At 36.9% G+C, this 20,866-nt stretch overlaps 1 protein-coding gene across 1 annotated transcript in view; it reads right to left on the bottom strand.

Annotated features, from left to right (window-relative positions):
• Window positions 1-20,866, bottom strand: part of LOC148837442 (ephrin type-A receptor 5-like) — a 92,099-nt gene that overhangs the window by 36,457 nt on the left and 34,776 nt on the right. The window contains exons 2-3 of the mRNA XM_088910251.1: window positions 20,604-20,759; window positions 19,914-20,249 (exon numbers count right to left, since the gene is read on the bottom strand). Coding sequence (XP_088766377.1) covers window positions 19,914-20,249; window positions 20,604-20,759 — 492 coding nt within the window. The remainder of the gene's footprint in view (window positions 1-19,913; window positions 20,250-20,603; window positions 20,760-20,866) is intronic.

Genomic DNA, 20,866 nt, shown 5'->3' with positions numbered 1-20,866 from the left:
AAGAGATTACGATTGGTAAACTATTTACTCAACAGGTTTTCAAATTATTTATTGAAGCCAATGTACAGTATGTAGTAGTTCAGGTGGGTAGCTGTGTCAATTCCATGCTGCAAAAAAGAAGAAAGAAAACACAACGTTTCGGCCGTGGAGCCTTCTTTAGGTGTGAGAAAGACAAGGCAGTAAGCAAAGATAATGTAGCGGGACAACAAAGGCTGGGAGAGAGGAGGAGCGAGACGCGGTGAGCAGGGGACAGAAAGAGAGGCCAATAAAGAGGTGTGAAGTCAGAATAGGTGTAGAGAGGTGTGAAATGAAACCTCCAATGAATGGAGAACATCTTTTCACAGTTCCTTCGGCTACGACGATTATGCAGCGACGACATCAACTTCCAGAACCAAGCCCTCAAAATGTACTCCTTTTTCATCAACAGAGGATACCCCAGCAGTGTTATTAACAGGGCCCTTGCCTGAGCCAAAAACACCCCTCGGACCATCAACTCAATCAGGAACTCCAGCCGTAACAACCGCATTCCTTTGGTGCTTCCCTACTACCCCAACACACTTCCTATCCCCACGACTATTAACGACAACTTTTCCATCCTACAGGATGATCCTCCATTGGGGCCCTCTTTTCTGACCGCCCCATCATCTCATATCGCCGACCACCTAATCTGCGCAACCTTCTTGTTCACAGCTCCCTTGACCGCCCTCAGCAACCATCCACACCAGGCACTTTCCCTTGCAACAGAGCTCGCTGTATCACCTGCAAGTACACATCTAACACCACACTCATTCAAGGCCCCTCAGGACAATTCCGGATCACACAGATGGCATCTTGTACCTCCAGCAACCTTATTTACTGTATCTCTTGCAGTAAATGCCCAGCCATCTACATTGGAGAAACAGGAAGGAGACTCGGAGACCGCTTCAGAGAACATGTTAGGGCTATGAAGATTAAAGATCTCTCCAAGCCCATTGTTTCTCATTTCACCTCTGACGGCCATGACCACTCTAATCTCTCCGTCTGTGTTCTCAGACGGTTTTCCAAACTCATACATCAGAAAGACTACAGAAACCAAAATAATTCTGCAGCTAGGATCACACCTTCCCCCTTCTCTTAACTACAGACTACTTTTCTTCTAAATTTTCTCCATTCATTCTACAGTATGTATACATACAAGAAATTCTAAAGCAAAATTCTCAAAAAAACTATTTACATTTTTTAATTTGTACCTTTCAGATATTATCCATATCATAATTTCCATCCCAACCTTTGGTTTTTATAGCAGTTATGAAAATATTTGTACTCCTCTTGCGTATTTAATTACTAAAAACCTGTTTTCCTTATGTGGTCGACTGCAATATTAATTATAAATGCATATATATATTAATGTTGAATTTGTACTAATCTCAAGTATCGTGCCTTGCATATGTAGCGGTGAGGCTTATTAATAAGACAGAATTAAGTGTTGCTGTGCTTTCCCAAATGAGGCCCCATCTCTGTCTTCATCTCTGTGGTGCAGCCACAGAGAAGCTATTCATGCAGGCTGATTTAAAGATGTTTTCTTTTGATAAGGGACAGCTCCCAAATGGGGATGCACTTAGCTAAGCCTGGCTATCGTGATCAATGGTCATCTATTGGCGCCTATTTGTCTAGGGAGTGCCAGACGGACATCTGGACTGCATTTCTAAGTGTCAGGAGTAAGTGACTCATATCTCACCTTGATCAACCAATCAGGGACTGGTAGGGCTGAGTAACCCACGTGGGTCTCTGATGCCCATGAAACTTTCAGCCAATGAACGAGCTGAAGTTCCTCCAGGTAAAAACAGGCAACAAAGAGAATTCGAAAGGACTATTCTAAGGAGAACTCAGGGGTGCGAGACAATTCCAGGCCAGGACGGCCCAGGAGCAGAAAGGCTCCCAAGGGAAGGACATTCTCGCAGCGCGCCTCCTGGCCATCCTGAGACTCAGCCCGGACAACCACGTAACGGCCAGTGTGTCCAAGTGCCAGAACTTTGCTTTGTCCTAAGAGTCGAGAGTGGAGGTTGCCACAAGTAACCAAAGGATCCACCCGAGGTTAGCACCAGCAGCAAGCCTTGTGAACGGGTCGGAACTGTGGACAGCTGAATCAGTATTCAGAACTAGCGCTTCATCAGAAACGAACCGGTCTTCTTCCTGACCTGCTGGGACTCACAGTCATCTTTTCTCCTGTGCACAAACTTCGCTAGTTAAAGCCAACACTAACTAGCCAGTGTTCAGAGAGCATCAGCAGCGCACAGTCGCAAGCTGCACAGCACAGCCTGGCACTGAGCCAGAGAGCGCGGATTGGACAGCAACAAGCCTGCAACTGCTTCTTTGTGCCCGCAGGAGATCTGAATCCCCAGAGATTGGATGAGTATTCAACTTCACTGCATTACAGCTCGAGAATTCAATTGTTATCTCAACCAGTTGATATCAATTTAATTCCTAAGAGTTATGTACTTGTTTTGAGTATCTAATGTACTGTAGAAGTTGTAACCAAGTTCAATTACGAAACGGTCTAAATGAATGATATACCGAACGTATGTCCTCTTGATATATGTAACTCTTCGTAACTGAATGAATATATATCTTTTGTATTCTGATAACTCTCACGATAAGATCTGTTAGGTTTACATGCATATTCTATGTATTAATAAATGTATCCTCATGTATTAGTACCTGTGTGTGTGCATTGTTTGAGTTATACCGCATGGTTGGATTCTAAGGCCATTAAAAGAGTCATTTGGTGACTTACTGCTACAATTAATAATTGTCCCAGTAAATGCCCAAACCCCTACAGAACTGCTGCCTCGTGAGAGCACACTACACATGTAATAATACAACAGATAACCAAACTGGTTACTATTTCTGAAAACTTTTTATTTTCCATACCCTGACAGAAAAACAATGCATTCAAACAGTTGGAGCTCATAAACAGAAAAAGGGGAACAATTTAAGTTTGTTAATTTTTTTTTTAAGTTTCGGAAGTTATTAACCCAAGTTCAAGCAGGATAGCGACTACAAGACAATCTCACCCCAGCTGTTTCTAATCATAATCATTACTAAAATTAGCTATATATATCTAATACAAACACTACTTTTTGCTTCTTTTCTTTTCCTCCTTTTGTCTTATCCTCCTCCACCCCATCTCCATTTTACAGCTCCCCTTGGTTAACACCTATCTAAATGGGACTCAGGCCTCCTTGTCCTATGGACAGGGGGCTATACTATGCTACGTAAAATACTCATACATTCACAAAATATCTTATTTTTGTATGTTGTTGTCCCTTGTGTAACAGGTTTTAAGATAAAAAGTTATTTTCACTACCAAATGTAAAATGAATGGTAAAAGCAGCAAATGTGGGAATGTAAAAATACATTAAGTACATCAAAATGTCATTTTTTTTACTTCTCTCCTCCACATTACAATTATGTGTTTCTTGGCAAATTCTTGATTAGAACTAGTACACATACCGCAGGCTATCTTGCAATACTTTCAATATCACTGAAGAAAGACATTTAAGTATTTCACCTCACAAAAGTTTATTTGGTTTTAACAACGTATACTTTCATAAAAATGTAACCTTGAAAATCAGACATACTATTTATTAAAACAGCCCATGGTATACTGTACATAGGTATCACAAAAAGGAAGAGAAAATAGATCCTGTGCAGGGCTAAAACAAGGGAAGCCACAAATACAATAGCCAGAAGTCCAAAATGCTAATCAAGTATCCAAAATCCAGAAAACGAGCAATAAGTTAAAAAAAAACCAGAAGAGGGCAGTAGAGGCAAGACAACAAATCCAAATCCTAAAGGCGAGAGCGAAAACTAGGAAACAGGCAAAGGTCAGTTAACAATCCACAACCAGAAAAGACGAGAGACAACACGCACTACGGGAGCTCAGGGGGACTAACCACAATAGTGAGCAAGGAAGAGAGGAAGGAGGAACTAAAATAGTGATGGGAGAGAAATCTGATAGGTTAATTACAGCGTGAGTGTTTATGAAAGCTGGTGCGCATGGGTATGTGAGAGTGAGTGGAATGCGTGCGTGTGGGAATATGAACGCCGTGTAGAATGTGTTACAGTACCCCCCCTCAGAGGCAGTTCCTGTCGCCCCAGCGGATGGATTGGGATGGGTGCGAAGAAAATCCTCGATCAGACTTTGGTCCAGAATATCTGCCTCTGGAACCCAGGAGTGCTCCTCAGGACCGTACCCCTCCCGGTCAATCAGGAATTGCCGGGAGCCTCTGTGCCATTGAATGTCCAAGAACTTGTTCACAGTGTAGATAGGACACTTGCCTGGGTGGCCGGCGAAGCGGGAATCATAACCCCAGTGGAGAACAGCAGAACGAGGGAGTTGGATACAAAGAGTTTGTCCAGTGGGGTGGGAATTGGGGGGTATAGTGTGGCCTTGAAAGGCAAGTCTAACCTGATCTGCAATGTCCCAATGTACAGCTGCGAGAACCTTGCCGGGAGGTATGATGGGTTCGGGGGGGGGTCTCCGTCACAGAGGAATCGTGAAGGCGGGAGAGGGAGTCAGCTTTGATGTTCGTGGAGCCTGGGGTATAAGTGATAAAAAAGTGGAATCTGGAGAAGAATAAAGTCCATCTTGCCTGGGGTAGGGTTGAGATGTTTAGCCGACTGTAAGTAAGCCAGGTTTTTGTGGTCAGTTAGGATAGTGAAAGGATGTTGGGCACCCTGTAGCCAATGCCTCCACTCTTCCAGGGGGAGCTTGATGGCCAGAAGTTCCCTGTTCCCAACGTTGTAGTTAGCTTCTCCCGGGGAGAGTTTTCTAGAAAAGAAGGCACAAGGATGGAGGATACCCTTTTTCTCCATGGCATTGTGACAATATGGCTCCGACTCCATGGGCTGAGGTGTCGACTTCATGTACAAAAGGGATGTGTAGGGTCTGGGTAACTGAGAATTGGTGCTGTGGAAAAGTGCTATTTGAGATGGTTAAAGGCCTTATCTGCTTCAGGGGTCCACTTGCCCTGTCTGGGGCCTTTACATGTTAGAGTGGTGATAGGTGCTACAATAAGGCTAAAATTCCTGATGAAGCAACTATATAAATGTGTGAAACCCAGGAAGTGTTTTACTTGCTTCAGGTTCTTGGGAGTAGGCCAGTCCCGGATGTCCGAAACCTTTGCTGGGTCCATGTCAACCCCGAGCAGTAAAATTATATATCCCAGAAAGTGGACCTTAGAAAGATGAAAAGTGCACTTCTCCAACTTGGCATATACTGTAGGTTGTTTCGGATGAGGCGAGATAGGACTTCACGAACGTGGGAGATGTGTTCCTGAAGATTGCAGGAGAAAATTAAAATGTCGTCCTGATAGACCAAGACATATCTCTGAATGATGTCCCTGAAAATGTCGTTCATAAAATTTTGGAAGATGGCGGATGCATTAACCAGGCCAAAAGGCATCGCCTGGTATTCGTAATGGCCAAAGGTGGTGATGAATGCCGTCTTCCACTTGTCATCCTCACGAAAGTGAATCAAGTTGTAGGCACCCCGAAGGTCGACTTTAGTAAAAATAGTGGCAACCCGAACAGATTCAAGGGCTGAGGACATGAGTAGAAAGGGGTACCGGTTCTTAATGGTGATCTCGTTGAGCCCCCGGTAGTCAATGCAGGGTTGTAGGGATCCATCCTTCTTTCCGACAAAGAAGAATCCTGCACAGGCTGGAGAGGTAGAAGGCCGAATGAAGCCGGACTTTAATGACTCCTGGATATAAGATTCAAAGGCGTTAGACTCTTTCCTTTAGGGGGCAGAGTTCCTGGAAGTAAGTCAATGGCACAATCATAGGGACAGTGGGATGGTAGAGATAATGCCCTTTGTTTGTTGAAGGCCAGGTGGAGATCAGAGTAAGAAGAAGGGATCTTGGTAGCTTCTACCTGAGAGAGGTGCGTGGTCAAGTCATAAGGGAGGTTGACAACACAGAGTGAGACATTGAGTACCCCAGGCTAGAAGTTTGTTGTTGGACCAGGAGATGTGGGGGTTGTGTGAGGCGGAGTGGAAGAGTAGGAATTGAATCTGTGTCTGCTCTGAAGTTAATATGAAAAGCTCTAAAATTCTACAAACATGATATGTGAAATGGAGCTTTTTTGAAAATTGTCTCACATTGTGCTGAAAAGCTGCGATAATCCTAATGCACGGAAAGAACCTCCAAAAACACCACACTTTTCTGACAATAAAATCTGGAATGCTGTAATTCAATCCTATTGTATCTTCTTCAATGGAAGTGTTAAAGTGTAACCGTGAGATAAAGAGCAATTAAGTAGATTCAAACTGATCCCTGTGGTACTGCTATGATAGCTGGTCTGCAACCTTTCTGCATTTATGTTACAATACACTGTGCAAAAGGAAGAGAGTAAAATAATCTGATATACTTTTTTTTGCTAAACAAAGAGTAACTGTATCCCACTGCCTAGACAAAATTACAATCATTCCATCTTAAAAGCCTGTAATGAAATCCTTAGCAATATGATCTCTGAAAGGGCAGAGAAAAGAGATACAGATAAAAACTGTGTTTCTGAAGCCACTAGACCATGGTCTAGCAAGCTGCAGATGCTTTGCAGTCTACCAGAAGTCAGGATCCTAATTTATTGATTTCTGTGACTTGTAGCTTAGACAGCTTAATTGTGTCTTGTTTCTCTTCAAAGGATTAAAAAAAAGAACAACGCAGGTTGTTGAGTAACGATTTTCAGTAGCAAAGTGCAGTTAGCACATAGCTAATTTCAGTGGTATCACTGAGGTTCCTTATTTTAAACAGATAAGTCTACATATAAAATGAAAAGAAAATAGTAAGTTCAATTTTTAAGTTGGCAGTGCCTTTAGCATGTCTGATGGGCAAGGCTATAAATGAACTGTGACGAACAAATGAACATAAATGAACAAAGACCTATCTTTGTTAAAAGTACTAAGTGGAAAAATATTTACAATGTTATGTGCCACTGGAAATATATTAGTTGATAGTTGCATAGTTGCATACTTTTTTTCCCACAATTTTTACTTTCTAATAATCTTAAATATAAACCTGTTAAACTGTATAAATGTTGAAGGGTAGGGGCTTTTTCAGGTATGACTGCAACATGTAAAGACTTCACTTAATGCCAGGATTAAGGTTCACTCTTAATTAATTATTGCTTTGTGCAGATTCAGCATCCAGGCTCAACGGGAAACATGTCACTGATTATGTGATATAATTAATGCCTCTGATTATGAAGTGTTAACAATTTTTCACAAAAGGTCTGCAGCTCAAAATGGAAACAATGGAAACAAATTCATCTAGTTAAAAGTACAGACATATACATCAACACTATGCCGACTAGAGGATAGTATGCAGTTACCATACTAATGCTTAAGAGGTAACATAAAACACCTTTTGAAATAATTTAAATCAGAAGTGATATGTGAAGATACCAGTAATGAAACAAGAACCGGGTCACAAATGAAATCTAAAAATAAATTCATTTAGGACAAAGAATAGGAGACTTTTCTAGTTGTATCTAGAACAGGTTACCAAAAAAACAGATACCATTAACAACTTAATCACTATGCAAGTTCTGCTCAACCACTGGTGGGATTAGATTGCAGTTGCCAAGCCCAACAATATTGCCGGGCAGAGGGGACAGTTTCCAACGTAGCAGTCACTAGGGGGACCACCATTTTTCTTTTACTTCTTTCAAAACTCATGATTGCAAACTGCATTCAAATATAGTTAGTTAGTAAGCATAAGCTTGCTGTGTGTTTCAGTGGAAGAGCTATAAACTAAGCAGCCAGTGAATCCATCCTACATCTAGTACTGGATTACTTGTAATGACCAATATGATATAGTGAGTTAAACATTGTAGGTTTTAGAAATATAGTTATTATTAAATGATGAAAACTGTGATTCATTTGTATTTTTGCAACTAAAATTGAACATTTGTGTCTCTCATGGAATTCCTAACTATTCTTTGTTGTTTGTTTGATATAGTTTATTTTTTTAAACAAAATGCACTCCAGGCCAGGGTTAGATTGGTGGTTAGATGTATAGATACAAACCTTTAGTAAAACTTACTTAGAACTTATTTATTTGATAAGAAAATGCACAGGAATGACCTCACTAAAATCTATGAAAAATATATGGATTGCAATATTTAGATATGCTACTAATAAAATATAGTTTTATGATAAAAAGAAAGGAAGAACAAAACCAGCAGTTGGAGGCAAATTTTCAAATTTGTAAGGGGTCATCACCACAATATCTACTAACGGACTACTGTAAATTACCTATGCCACAGAAACATAAAATTGAAAAATCAAAAAAGAGCAGTTTGAGGCAGAAGTCAAACTAAAATAGATCAAATGTAAGGCTCAGCTGAATTAATTGATAAATTGCCAATGTTTGAGTAGGGTTTATTATGGTGCTGTTAATGTGTGATGTATGGGGGGGGGGGGTTGAAAATATTTGTACTGGGGACCATCCTAGTCAAGTTCTGCCACTGCTGAAGCAGATTAGATATGCATACTTTTTTACTGTTCCAGTGACAATGGCATCTGGAGAAAGACGATTTTCTTGTTTGAAACTCATGAAAAAGCTCCTTGTAATCAACAATATCTGTGGATCGTCTGAACAGGTTGGCTGAACCTGCATTAGAACATTGAGGTGTTTCGGAAGTTGGACTTCAGGAGGGTCTGATTCTAAGCGTGAGTCACCACGCCTTTGCATTCTCAAAAAATACATTCCCATAACGTCGTTATTGTGTGATGTTGCTGGGGGTGTTTTAATATAAAAAAATATATGTTAGAAATTGCAGGAATTGGTTGGTTTCTTTGTGCTTATGTTTTGAAGAGGGATGAGTCCCTCTATTCAGCTCTGCCCAGGATCGCCAGTTGGTTAACACTGGCTTTGACAGTCACTAGCAGGTTCAGGACATATAGAGTGTTATTCAAAGAGAAGGGGTGACATTAGTTCATGAGCCTTAAGCCCCTTTTATAAAAGCAAGATGGGCCAAACCTTATCCTTTCATATGCCTACTGTATCTACTGTATCTTATGACAGTTTATTCTTAAACAATGGTTAGAATTAGTATGCTCAACATATTCTGAAAAAAATAACATGAAGTAAACTGTCAACTTCTAACACTGGAGTAAAATAATTTATTAAAATATAGCTGGGTATTTATGAATATAAATATTCATTATATTAATATAATGTAAATTTAAAGATATTATTAAAGTATCTAAAGTAATATATTAAAGATACATTTATTAAATAACTGGATTATAGTTAATTTTGTAAAACATGCACATTTATATTAGCATGGAAAACACAACTAAATTCTGAAACATGATTAAACAAAAGAAATGTATGTTAAACACATGAGATACATAGGATAAATGGCCTGAGCAAAATGTTCACACATACTGTAGCTAGGCCTAGAGTAAGTCTGTGTCCAAGTTACATATCACAGAGGTCTGGTTAATTCATACCCACACCAAAGAAATGATTTATGTATGTGTGTATTTAAAAACACTAAACACACTGCACCAGCATATTTATATGTTTACTTAAAGGGGGGGAGGTTATTCCATAAGCCAACAGAACAGTGGTTTCAAAAGCTTCTGTGTTAGTAAACAATTCTCCTTTGAGAAACCCCTTAGAGTCACAAGATGAAAACCCCTGGCACTGCTGTAAAATATCAAATGCCAACCAGGGCAGAAGGAACAGTCATGCCAAGTGGATTAAAAGCCAGAGCTCTGCATGAGAGCAGTGCTTCTCCCAGTAAGCCTTGGAGAACTTCTGGAATTTATGGCAAGCAATTACAAATGCACACAATGACAACTAGGTCAGTGTGTACACAAGCAATTAGTATGTCAGGTTGATATTACAGCATTTACTAATTAGTCCTAATTACTTACTTAAAATATTCAAGTAATGTTTTATGAGAAAATGCCCTGTTCTGTTTTTGAGTGTTTCTAAATCTAAAACATTAACCAGTTGAATTTTCTGATATACATCTTGACATAAGCATCAACATAACATTTCTCCTATGTGCATGGGAAACTATCAATAGTGTATTATAATGTTGTATTTCATCACCAAGCAATTGCACTCAGGTCTTTCTGTGGATCTGTGGTACACCAGTACACCAGTGAATATGGAGAACAAATCATTTAACATTTAAAATCATATATTCAATTTTGTATAGAACTAAATTAACCTTTACAATAGCCCCTAACTGATAATTAATTATCTTAAGAGTGGAAATTAAACAGATCAGTTTCCTGATTATAACAGTCTTCACTTTTTTTATTTAATTAAATTATTTAACAGATATTATCTGCAGATATTGTGTTCCGAAGAATTCTGACAACAAACCAATATCTATAATTTGCATCACACTAATTCTGTATTTATATTAACATTACCCTTGAAGATATTCTATTTTGAATATTTTGAATATTCTTCACACTACTTTATTTTACTCTTCTGTACAAAATAAATAAAAACCAAATTTGTTTATTAGTGACTATTCAGCAAGATCCAGTGTAAATTCCTCTCTGCCATTTTTCGGAAAATGAATACAAAAGGCCTACTTAGTATTTAGAAATGCTTGTGAAACTCCTTAGTGAAAAAAAATATTTGCTTTTCATGACATTTAAAACCCAAACGCCAAACAGGATTTTGTCTCAGCCAACTAGTAGTTGGTGCAGAATAAATGTATTGTGGTTATAAATCCCGGAAGTAATTTCCAGGATTGGAAATTCATTTAATACTACAAAATATCATATTGTATTTTTCTCTATCATAATTGTTTATTGAATATATTTTAGTGAACAGAAATCTGTAACAAAATAGAATGGAAGCAAATATATACATTGAAATACAACAATCCTATATGCTGCACTGAGATTATATTTTTTTTAAGTTAGAGTGTAACTGTGTATGTAAGTATAATGATAAAAGAAACGTTTTATAAATGTATAGTTTCAAACAACATGGGAGTGATTTCATTAAACCAACTGATTTACCTAATAGAGGCTTGACTTATTTTCTAGAAGGGTATAAATGCAGATGTAATATAGATTATTCTGAGATACTGATGATGCATAATGAAATAACTGATATTACTGCAATGTGAAAAGCCTCCACATTTTTTCCTATCCTTTTCTTTTATTTGTGATATTAGTGGGACAGGCACCAACACAAGCTCACCATCTGCCAGACTACCAGGGTGCCAAGGACAACTCATTAAGGGTAATTAAGAATTCTGGCACTTGGAACCTTACAGAATAACTATAATTTAGTCTTTTGAGTTGGAAACATCTTTGTTTGAGAATGAAAAAAATGAAAAGAGAATGGAAAAAAATGAAAAGAGCAATCAGCATTTCTTCTATCCCGCTTAATTCAGTCCTGAGATGATTTATCATCTCTGTAATACGGAAACTATTCAGTAGCGTGAAAAAAGAACAATAATTACTTGCACCTGCATATCAATGAATTAGCTCAGCAATCTTGTTTGGGAGAAAAGAAGGGTGAAAAAATATTTGATACAGAACACATTCTGATGCTATTCTTCCAGAATTTTTTCTAATTTTAAACAACTTGTAAAAATGAGTAAAAAAAACATCTATTGCCTAAACAGTTTTAACAGTGAATATTTGCATGTGTTTACAAATGAATAATATATGAATGTACATTTCCTTCAACAATGCTTTATTCCTGAAAAAGAAACCTAGATAGTGCTCTACTCCAAGTATCATACAAGTGAGTCACATACAAACTAATCTTTGTAAAATTAAATTAAAACATAATCTCTAGTGATTAGTAGGCAATAAATAAAATAAATGAAGCAAGCCAAAGCATGTAAGTTTCAACAAAATTCAGGTGAATACACATTTTCCATCCTGATCTATATGAAGCTTAGAATTGTGAAACATTTCTCTTAAAACTTCTATTTAATGAACCACATACTGTATGTAAATAACAAGCAATATGAAAACAACACTAGATGGTATTTGCATCATTTAGGATTCACAACAACCATTAAACAGGCACTCATCACCATTTGATAAACTGGGAAAAAAATCAAAGGCTTTTTCATTTATACACAAAAATCTTGAGACCTGCTTCTGCTAATTAAAATTGTTCGCTTTGTTATTGTAGGCATATCATGCTAATGAATTGTAACACTTCACTAACATAAACTGATTGGAACCAAACATGTATAATATACATACTGTATAAGGAACAAGTAATAGGTTTACTCCATGCAGAAAAGAGAAGAAAGAAAACACATTTCGGCTGTGGAGCCTGTCTTCTTCTTGAGAAAGACAGGGCAGTCTCACTGCTGAAGAAGGCTCCACGGCCAAAATGTTGTGTTTTCTTTCTTCTTCTCTCTTTTCTCTCTTCTCTTTTTTTTCTTCTCTTCTAATTGTAATTGCAAGTCATGCAATTGTTATACTGTGGTGCTAACTACACCCACTATTTATACTTATAGATGTAAGAAAATCTGTATACATTTACAAAGAAAGAAAACTATACTATGCAATGTATAAAAAGTCAGTACAATACATACGTTCACTATGGAGAGAGGTTTAGTATTACTATTGATCTGCAGATTGTTGTTGTAGTGTCAATTTTCGAGTTTTAAACATTTTGCATTGGTAGTTAAGTATGAAACTGGACTTGTATATTTAATATAGCCACTCTAATTGTTTATCTTCATGAGATGCTTAAAATGTATCAGCTTGGAAGATCAAGTAACAGTTCAGATAGTGTCAGAACCTCCTTTAAACGATAGCTTTCACTGATGTCCGCAGTAAGTGCCAAAACAAAGCTCTCTCTGAAGAACATTTTCATGTTTCAGCTTTCTACTGCTATTTTTCATTCTTGGTTGTGACATTTTAATGTAGTCGTTTTTCCCTTCACACTGAACATCTGTCTTTTGAGAATATGTATCAAATAACAGATGATGTATGCTTGGTCTCTATGAACAGTTTTACATGTAAGGGCAGAAAAATACCCACACAATTTTTCTGAAAAAAACACTTTTAAAATGTGCTTTTTCAGGTATGTCCTTTGGGGATATGCGGATATCACTGCATTCATACTCTATTCACTACTTTTTTTTCTCAGATGGAGTTAGCATTTTAATAACTCAAGTATTTAATGCACTTAATGTTTTCTGATTTAAAAACATTAGGATATTCACAACCAATGAATCATATTTAGCTCACTGTTAAAAATACCCTAATACAAAAAACTTTAAAAGTCTTTTGTGTAGTCCATATGAGCATTACTCAATTTTGTCCTGCAGGACTCAGCTCTTAACCAATTAGGGCAATTGATGTCTAATTGATTGTCAAGATCTTTTTTGTCTCTTAAATAGTTATCTGGGATTAGTAATTATTATCTACTCTGAGACATTTGCTGGGTTTCTACTCCCATTCAGGTGTGTGGAATGTAAGTAATTGGACCTCAGAGGAACAGTCAAACTTTTGTGGGAGAGTTAGATACAGTGTCATTCCTGCCTCTGTCTGGGATTCATTAATCAGTCACCTATTAATAGTGGTTTTGAGAGAAGGGAGCAACCACTTACTATGCAAGTTGAGCAGGGAATGGTGTTTATGAAATGTCTGGGAGAGTGCACCTGCAGCAGGATATTTTTTCATACCAGACAGGGCAAAGAGTTATGTTAAAAGACTTATTCAAGCACAAAGTAAAATTACAGGGAGCACCTGTAGTAAATGTGGTAAATGATTAAGTTAGTTCACTTGGGACAAAAGAAACAGAAGACGCAGGGGTCCTCCAGGACCTGAACAGAGAACCATTGGTCCATATAATAGAACCAGTAGGGGTGCTCACCCTGTGGTCTGTGCGGATCCTAATGTCCCAGTATAGTGACAGTGACTATACGGTCCTTTTTTATAAGATGTAAACTGACTCTCTGTGGTCATTAAAAATTCCATCGCATTTCTCGAAAAGAGTAGGGGTGTAGCCTCGCTGTCCTAGCCAAATTTCCCCCTAGCCTTTTCTAATCATGGCCTCCTAATTATCCTCATCAATGAATTGGCTTCATTATTCCGTTTTCCTCCCCACTGATAGCGTACTGGCGTACTTTGGTTGCCGTCACATTATCCAGGTGGGGCTACACATTGGTGGTGGTGGAGGTGAGTCCCAATTACCTGTAAAGAGCTTTGAGTGGAGTGTCCAGAAAAGTGTAAGGATTATTTATTATCATTTATTATTTCTTTTTATAAAACACTGCAATACATGAATATGTTGAGACGGGCTAAGGGGCAAAATTGGGCCAAAACAAAAGAAAATGATTAACCAAATCTAATCTTGCAATGGATTCTAAATCTCCGTGTAGAAAAATAAGGCAGAAAAGTACATTCAAATAGTAATGTTACACAAATATAATTCAAGTTGTTTATTTTAAGTTTGGTTTAATTATATGGACTACTTTGTAAACTTAATAAGTACATATTGAAAGAAAACCAAGAGTGCTACTAATAAAAATACCTTTTCAGAGAAAGGGACATACTTTACCAAACTAAGCAAAGTAATCGTTCAAAGTAGGAACCTCATTGTAACCCATCAAAAGCAATTAATACATAAAATTATGAAATATTCAGAATCTGCTTTCTACATGCAGAATTTATACTAGCTCTTTGAATGCAGAATTAATCATATCTGTTCAAATACCTAGTAAGGAGGAGCTAGTAACTTTCTGTTGTTACCTTTAAGGAACAGATAAGTTACCTTAAAAACGACCTGCCATTTGACTGAGTTTCTATTCTTCTCCTTGCAATGCATCTAATGCACATGTAACAAACTGCATCCCTGTCCAAGACTTGACACTGGTTAGGCATAACAGGGACGAATTAATGACTTCATTGCATCTCAAAGAGATGCAATCTCTAAGATCACAGGTTCTATCATGAAATTTGTATTATTGGTATAAAACACATAAATGATCCATCATTGACAACAAACTGATCTTTTTACTAGAATACTGCAAAACAGGCTTGCACTCAACATTTGCATTGGCATTTCACAAACGTTTATTCACTGCATAAATGGGAATTAAACAAGAAAAAAGAAAATATGTTCCATTGGGCAAATATTCGAAATACTGTTAAACAGCTATGGCAATTTTCTAAGACTGCACAGCAGTCTATACATGGCTATTAGGCCTAAATAAAAGGGACATTATCAATGAAATTCTAACCTCTTGCTTTTTGGAGACCTATTAATGGCACTTCAAAGTCACTAAATGTCCCCTAGGACGAATGCAGCCAGCCCTTTAATAAAATGAAACCCAGTTTTAGAAGAAGATGACTCCTTGGGGATGCCTGAACACACTACCACACCTGCAAAATCCCTAACTGCTATGGTACATTTGAAGTCTTGCCTATAATAAGGTCTCCATAGGTTCAATCTGACAATGAGTTTAAAAACGATAGGTTAAAATGTTTCCTTCTGTTGTCACCAACTTAAGACAATGTTAAATAAAGGGGAAATATATTTTCCAGTAGTCAGCTCCATAATAATCTTAATCACAAAATATTCATGATTGTTGTAAATAAAACTATGACTCCTCTTCATGTATAAAATAAAGCTATACATGTTTAAAATATATAGTACTTAAAAATTATTTTCACACATACTGTAGATAAGGAAATCTCTCAGGTACTGTGGCAACACAATAAAATTGCTTGCGATAGCAGATGCATTCACATTTACAGTTAATGCTAAAGTATCTTTATACAAATAATTTTTTAAAAACACATTTGAAATATAATTTAACTATTCTATGGCTACTTTTGAATATGGATGATGCAAAGCTCTTGTGTAACTTGACCAAAAACATTCACACTTGAGATTTACAAAACAATATATTACTTATTAGAGATTTAATATGTGCACATTCTTGAAAAAATTAAATGATTTAAACATTTCCATAGCATAATGCTGTACTTTAATCAGTAATACAAAAAACATATAACCAGTGAAGTCTACTTCTGCTATGTATCTATAAGGCATCTTGTCAAAAAACACTGATGAAGCAGAAGCTGCAGACACAGTCTAGAACAATGTAAGGTTATATTGCATTCACTGACATTCCACTGATGTAGTGGAATATACTGTATCTGGCACTGGCACTTACAGTAAATGAAAGGGTGGCAGTATCAGTTGCTCTGATTCTGTAGAGTTTTCAATCAGATACAGTAAAGTTCTTCATTTCAATTAGATGTTAAATTCTGGAACACTTCACACACCGCTGCATGTGTAGCAGGTATGACAAACTGTCTTGGGTTATATCCTAAGTAATTACAGTATTAATTCAGATCAAGAAGATTATGCATCAGCATCCATTAGGGTCATCATTACTTTAATGAAAAGTCAATACCAGTTGCTCCCACAGGAAAAGCCCTCCTCTGTGCTAAAAGAGGCAGTGAGGTACAAACAGTGCATTATTAAATATAGATGACATGGAGAATTATTGCAGGGCAGCATAATTGTATTCCTTTTCCTAATCAAATAGTTCATTTCCTAAGGGAGGAAGGTCTATGTCTGTGCTTTATGCATTGGTGGAGTTATAGGCAGTGTAGATTGTATAGTCCCATGTTTAGGCCCCAGTATGACACACAATGTGTTAAGCATTGTATGTTTCAGCAATAGAACTATTATTCTGACATGGTTATTGTGATTCACTCATACTTATACCACTAATATTGAAAGCCTGTTCCAGTCGTGACACTTTCTGAATAGTCTCCCATCATTTGCTTGACGATAAAGTATTTCTTGAAATAAATTCCAGTTAAGGCCAGGGTTTTTGGTTAGACTGTGTTGATATAAAGTTTACTTTATATACAGTACTAACTTATGCTGTATAAATGAGAGGACTTACACAAGTGACTATGTAAAGGTCTCTGTGAAATATATTAATTGTGGTATTTAAGTATACTAATTACAAAATAAAGTTTTATGGGAAAAGGCAGGCAGAACAAAAATGGATGCTGGTGTCAATTTTTAAATTTAATGATGGCTTATAACCACAATTCTATAAGATATACTATGTTACTTATGCTACAAAAGCATAAAAGTAGAGTTTCTAAAGGAAATATCAAAACAGAGTAGCAGTCAAACTGACTAAAACGATGTTTTTCTGGGTCTCACCTGACAAAAAGATTGAGCATGAAGCCCACTGTAAGTTGACTAAGTCGACCAAAATTGACTGGCTCACCACTTGCTAGCAACATACAATGTATGCAGTGCTCCTGTGGGGACTGGGCAGGCAGAGAGATGATGAACAATTCACTATACCAGTGATCTCCAGCAACTCCCATGAGCAGTAAACTGGAGTCGGGTCAACGTCCTCCAACAGAGGACATTTTACTGAAAAGCTTAGAGCTCGACAAGCAAAAAAGTATATTGTATGAAAGAGCTCTACAAAGAGATTGTAGAAGATTTTGTTGTACGGAAGGCTCAGAGGATGAATTTCAAATAAATGAGTAGGTTACTTTATTATGTTGTATCTAGTGCATGATGTTAAGAGAGAGGCACTGGAAAAGGGGTCCATAAAAATATCTGATTGTCAGGTTCTGCATTTATTTATAGGTTGTCCTCTACAATTGAGAGCAAACAAAACCATAAAATACACTAGAAGAAGTTATTAAGTAACAAAAGTTCAACGATCTATATTCCACACATTTAACATTAAATAAGAATAGAGGAAGTATATATTACCATTTTTACTATTTTAGGAACTGTATTCTCTTGGTATCTACATTTGCTCATATTTACTTATATTTTTAATTTTAAAAGCGACTCCTTATTGGAAAGGTAACAATGTTACTGCAAATATTTACATTTTAAATGGAATCCTCATTTCAGGTTCAAACAATACATTCTATAAATGTTGTAATGTCATATAAGTCATATTGTTTTTTTTATGACTAGATTTCAATGTTTATTTTTTTGACATTTCAATGTTTTGAAATTTTAGCTATGTTTAACCCTCCCTACAATAATCACATCAATATAAACAATTCACTGACAATTTAGAAGAAAATGATTGATAAAATCTGAAAACAATCGATTAAACTGGTAATCAAGCTACAATTATTGCTTTACCAGAAGGTTTATCTCATACAGAAAGCAAATATGTTTACATATAAAGTCTTTTTCAGTAAGTGCTTTTACACAATATGAACAAACTATATTATACTGTATACTGCATTGTGTATTAAACACATGCAAAGCCATCATTCATATATCCCTGAAATGGCAGCAGCAGTAGTTTCCCATGTATTCCTGAGCTGAGTCATGACAGTCAATACATTACCTGCAGTACCAGTGAAAGATTTTATCTGTCTCAGCCTGTTGAATACAAAGCTGACATTATTTTCCCATCAAAAAAATAAATAGAAAATAAACCATTTTTTAAAATGCTTGAAAGAAAAATGTAAGACATTGCCAAGACAACCTTACGCATAAATATTTGATTTGAGTAATTTAAGCCTAAACGCACAGAGCCTAAACTCTGGAACACTTCCATCTGAAAGAAATATAGTTGTGATATTTCTTGACAAACAAGAATCTCCAATAGTTGAAGCTGATTTTAAACTAACAAGTTCAAAAACCGTTTCTCAGTTTACTATAAATCACAGATTTGTGGGAGCCATTGATTTAAGAACCTAACTCAAATAATTCCAACAATGTGCAAAAAACATTGTGTATTGAGTCAAGGACTCCAGTGCTAAGAATACAAAATAACAGATTAAACCCATCTGAACATCAAAAATGTACAAATAAAAAGAAACCCCTGCGTTCATTTGAACAAAATTCCTTCAAGTAATACTTCTACAAAAATACTTCCATAAAAATCAAAAATTGCTTTTTAAAAGACCCACATTCTCAACAGACTCTGTTAATGCCAAAGTTGAATTTGTCAAACAAAATAAAACTATTCTTCACACGCAAAGACAGAGAGGTTTTCATTACAAAAGCTTCTGAACTATTCTTAAGTTCTCTAATGGATATGGTGGATATTGTGTTCCACGTTCCAGGGTGACGATAAATGCATGTCATCCTCAGACAATGCATGATTTGTTACAAGTGATTGCTGCTGCTTAACAGTCTGGATCTTTGTAGTTGTAGTAGTAGTTAAGGTAATAGTAAGATAAATAGAAAGAATTCATGGTGATGGTGTAAGATGTCAGCACCTTTAGAAGGCTCCACAACTAAAATGATGTATTTTTTCTACTTTTCAATATGGAACTGAGCTTTAATTGCTCCTTTGAAGTTTTCCTGTTGGCGCAGCACCCCAACCATTATGGTAATAATAGTTTTCCCGATATAGTAAATCACCTAAAACAATACATTTCCAATGTCCTCTACTTTGGCTTTAATGCACCCCACTGAATACAGAAACAAAAATAACTATTATGCAAGTGTGGTAACAAAGCCCAAACAAGAACATAAGTTAAATTCATCAGACTAAACAATTTACAAACTGAATGAAAGATAAGTTCCTACCCTACGACAATTTCAGTTTCCAAGCTGGTCATTTGAAAGTGGGTTTTCCTTTTTTTCATAAGACTACAGCATGTATCCAATGGACAGCCACCATCTAGTACTTAATACTTGTGATAGGATAATGTTTGGAAGTTTTTATTTACATGCATATTTGAACCGTAGTACAAAAGAAGTGAAAACACTTTTCAAAGCATTTTGTAACTTAACTTGTACTAAATGAATTCTCAAGATTTTTAAGATAATTCTTCAGGTTTTCTTTCAAGAAATTAGATTCTGAAACATTATTCCAGCACATTAATGATTGAAAACACCAGTGATTTTGTTACTTAAGCCTTTGATACTGTCTCTACTCACCTGCCTGGTTGGTTGTCACATTTAAAGTGACAAACTGTCTGGGTTGGGCGCTGAGAGCTGAAACGCCATTAACTGCCTCCACCTCGAAAGTGTAATTTGTGTGGGCCAGAAGATCCGCCACCATCACAGAGGTGTTGCGTAGGTTCCTATGATGAGGGAGGTACCTGACATGGCTGCCACATTCTTCACACTGATTGGAGTCTGAACTGCACTTCTTGCAAATTATGTTGTAAGTCACATCCTTCCGGCCTCCTGTTACTGCAGGTGCCATCCATTCCAGGAACACACTTGTTTCATTCACATTTGAGATTGCATTTCGAGGAGCTGAGGGTGGCTCTGGAGTGTAGGGATAAAATCACAACATTCAAGTAAACTAGAAATAATAACCACTTATATACAACTTTGTGACCAAGCAAACATGTTGTTTTCCTGTTATTTTATACTGACAAATGTCAGAGGTAAAAATATGAATCACACATTTTAAAATATGTCTGACATTTAGAGCTTATACAAAGGGGACAGGGGTTTGGGTTATTATTTTTTTTACACCTAAAGTTTCACAATTCATGTGAACATGCACTTAACCTAGGTTGGAATCTGAAGTCTTGGACTTCTCCTTAACTGTAATATACAGCAATAAGATATTGAAAGAATTTTAGAAGCTTCTTTAATTAAAGAATATGCAGTTACTTGTGCAGTCCATATTGGGTGGGTCATTGTCCCTCCTGAAGTAGCCATCCTCACACTGGCAGGTGGTAGAGGCCTCTACATAGGTGTGACTGTGAAGAGGACACTTACTGCACCCAGGGCTCTGAGTAGAGGGTCTAAAGAAACCCGCTTTGCAGACTGGAATAGACACAAGAGACAGAAAATGAACAGTGAAAATCATGTGAAAAATATTTATTGTTTTAGTCACAAAAAATGTTTTTGTTTTAATATCTGTAATGGGAAGT

This window comes from Atractosteus spatula, chromosome 3 (genome assembly GCF_055471065.1).
Source record: "Atractosteus spatula isolate fAtrSpa1 chromosome 3, fAtrSpa1.hap1, whole genome shotgun sequence".
In the NCBI taxonomy this organism is placed as follows: domain Eukaryota; kingdom Metazoa; phylum Chordata; class Actinopteri; order Semionotiformes; family Lepisosteidae; genus Atractosteus; species Atractosteus spatula.
Note: the sequence above shows the minus strand (reverse complement) of the source record. Positions and strands in the feature narration are given on the sequence as shown.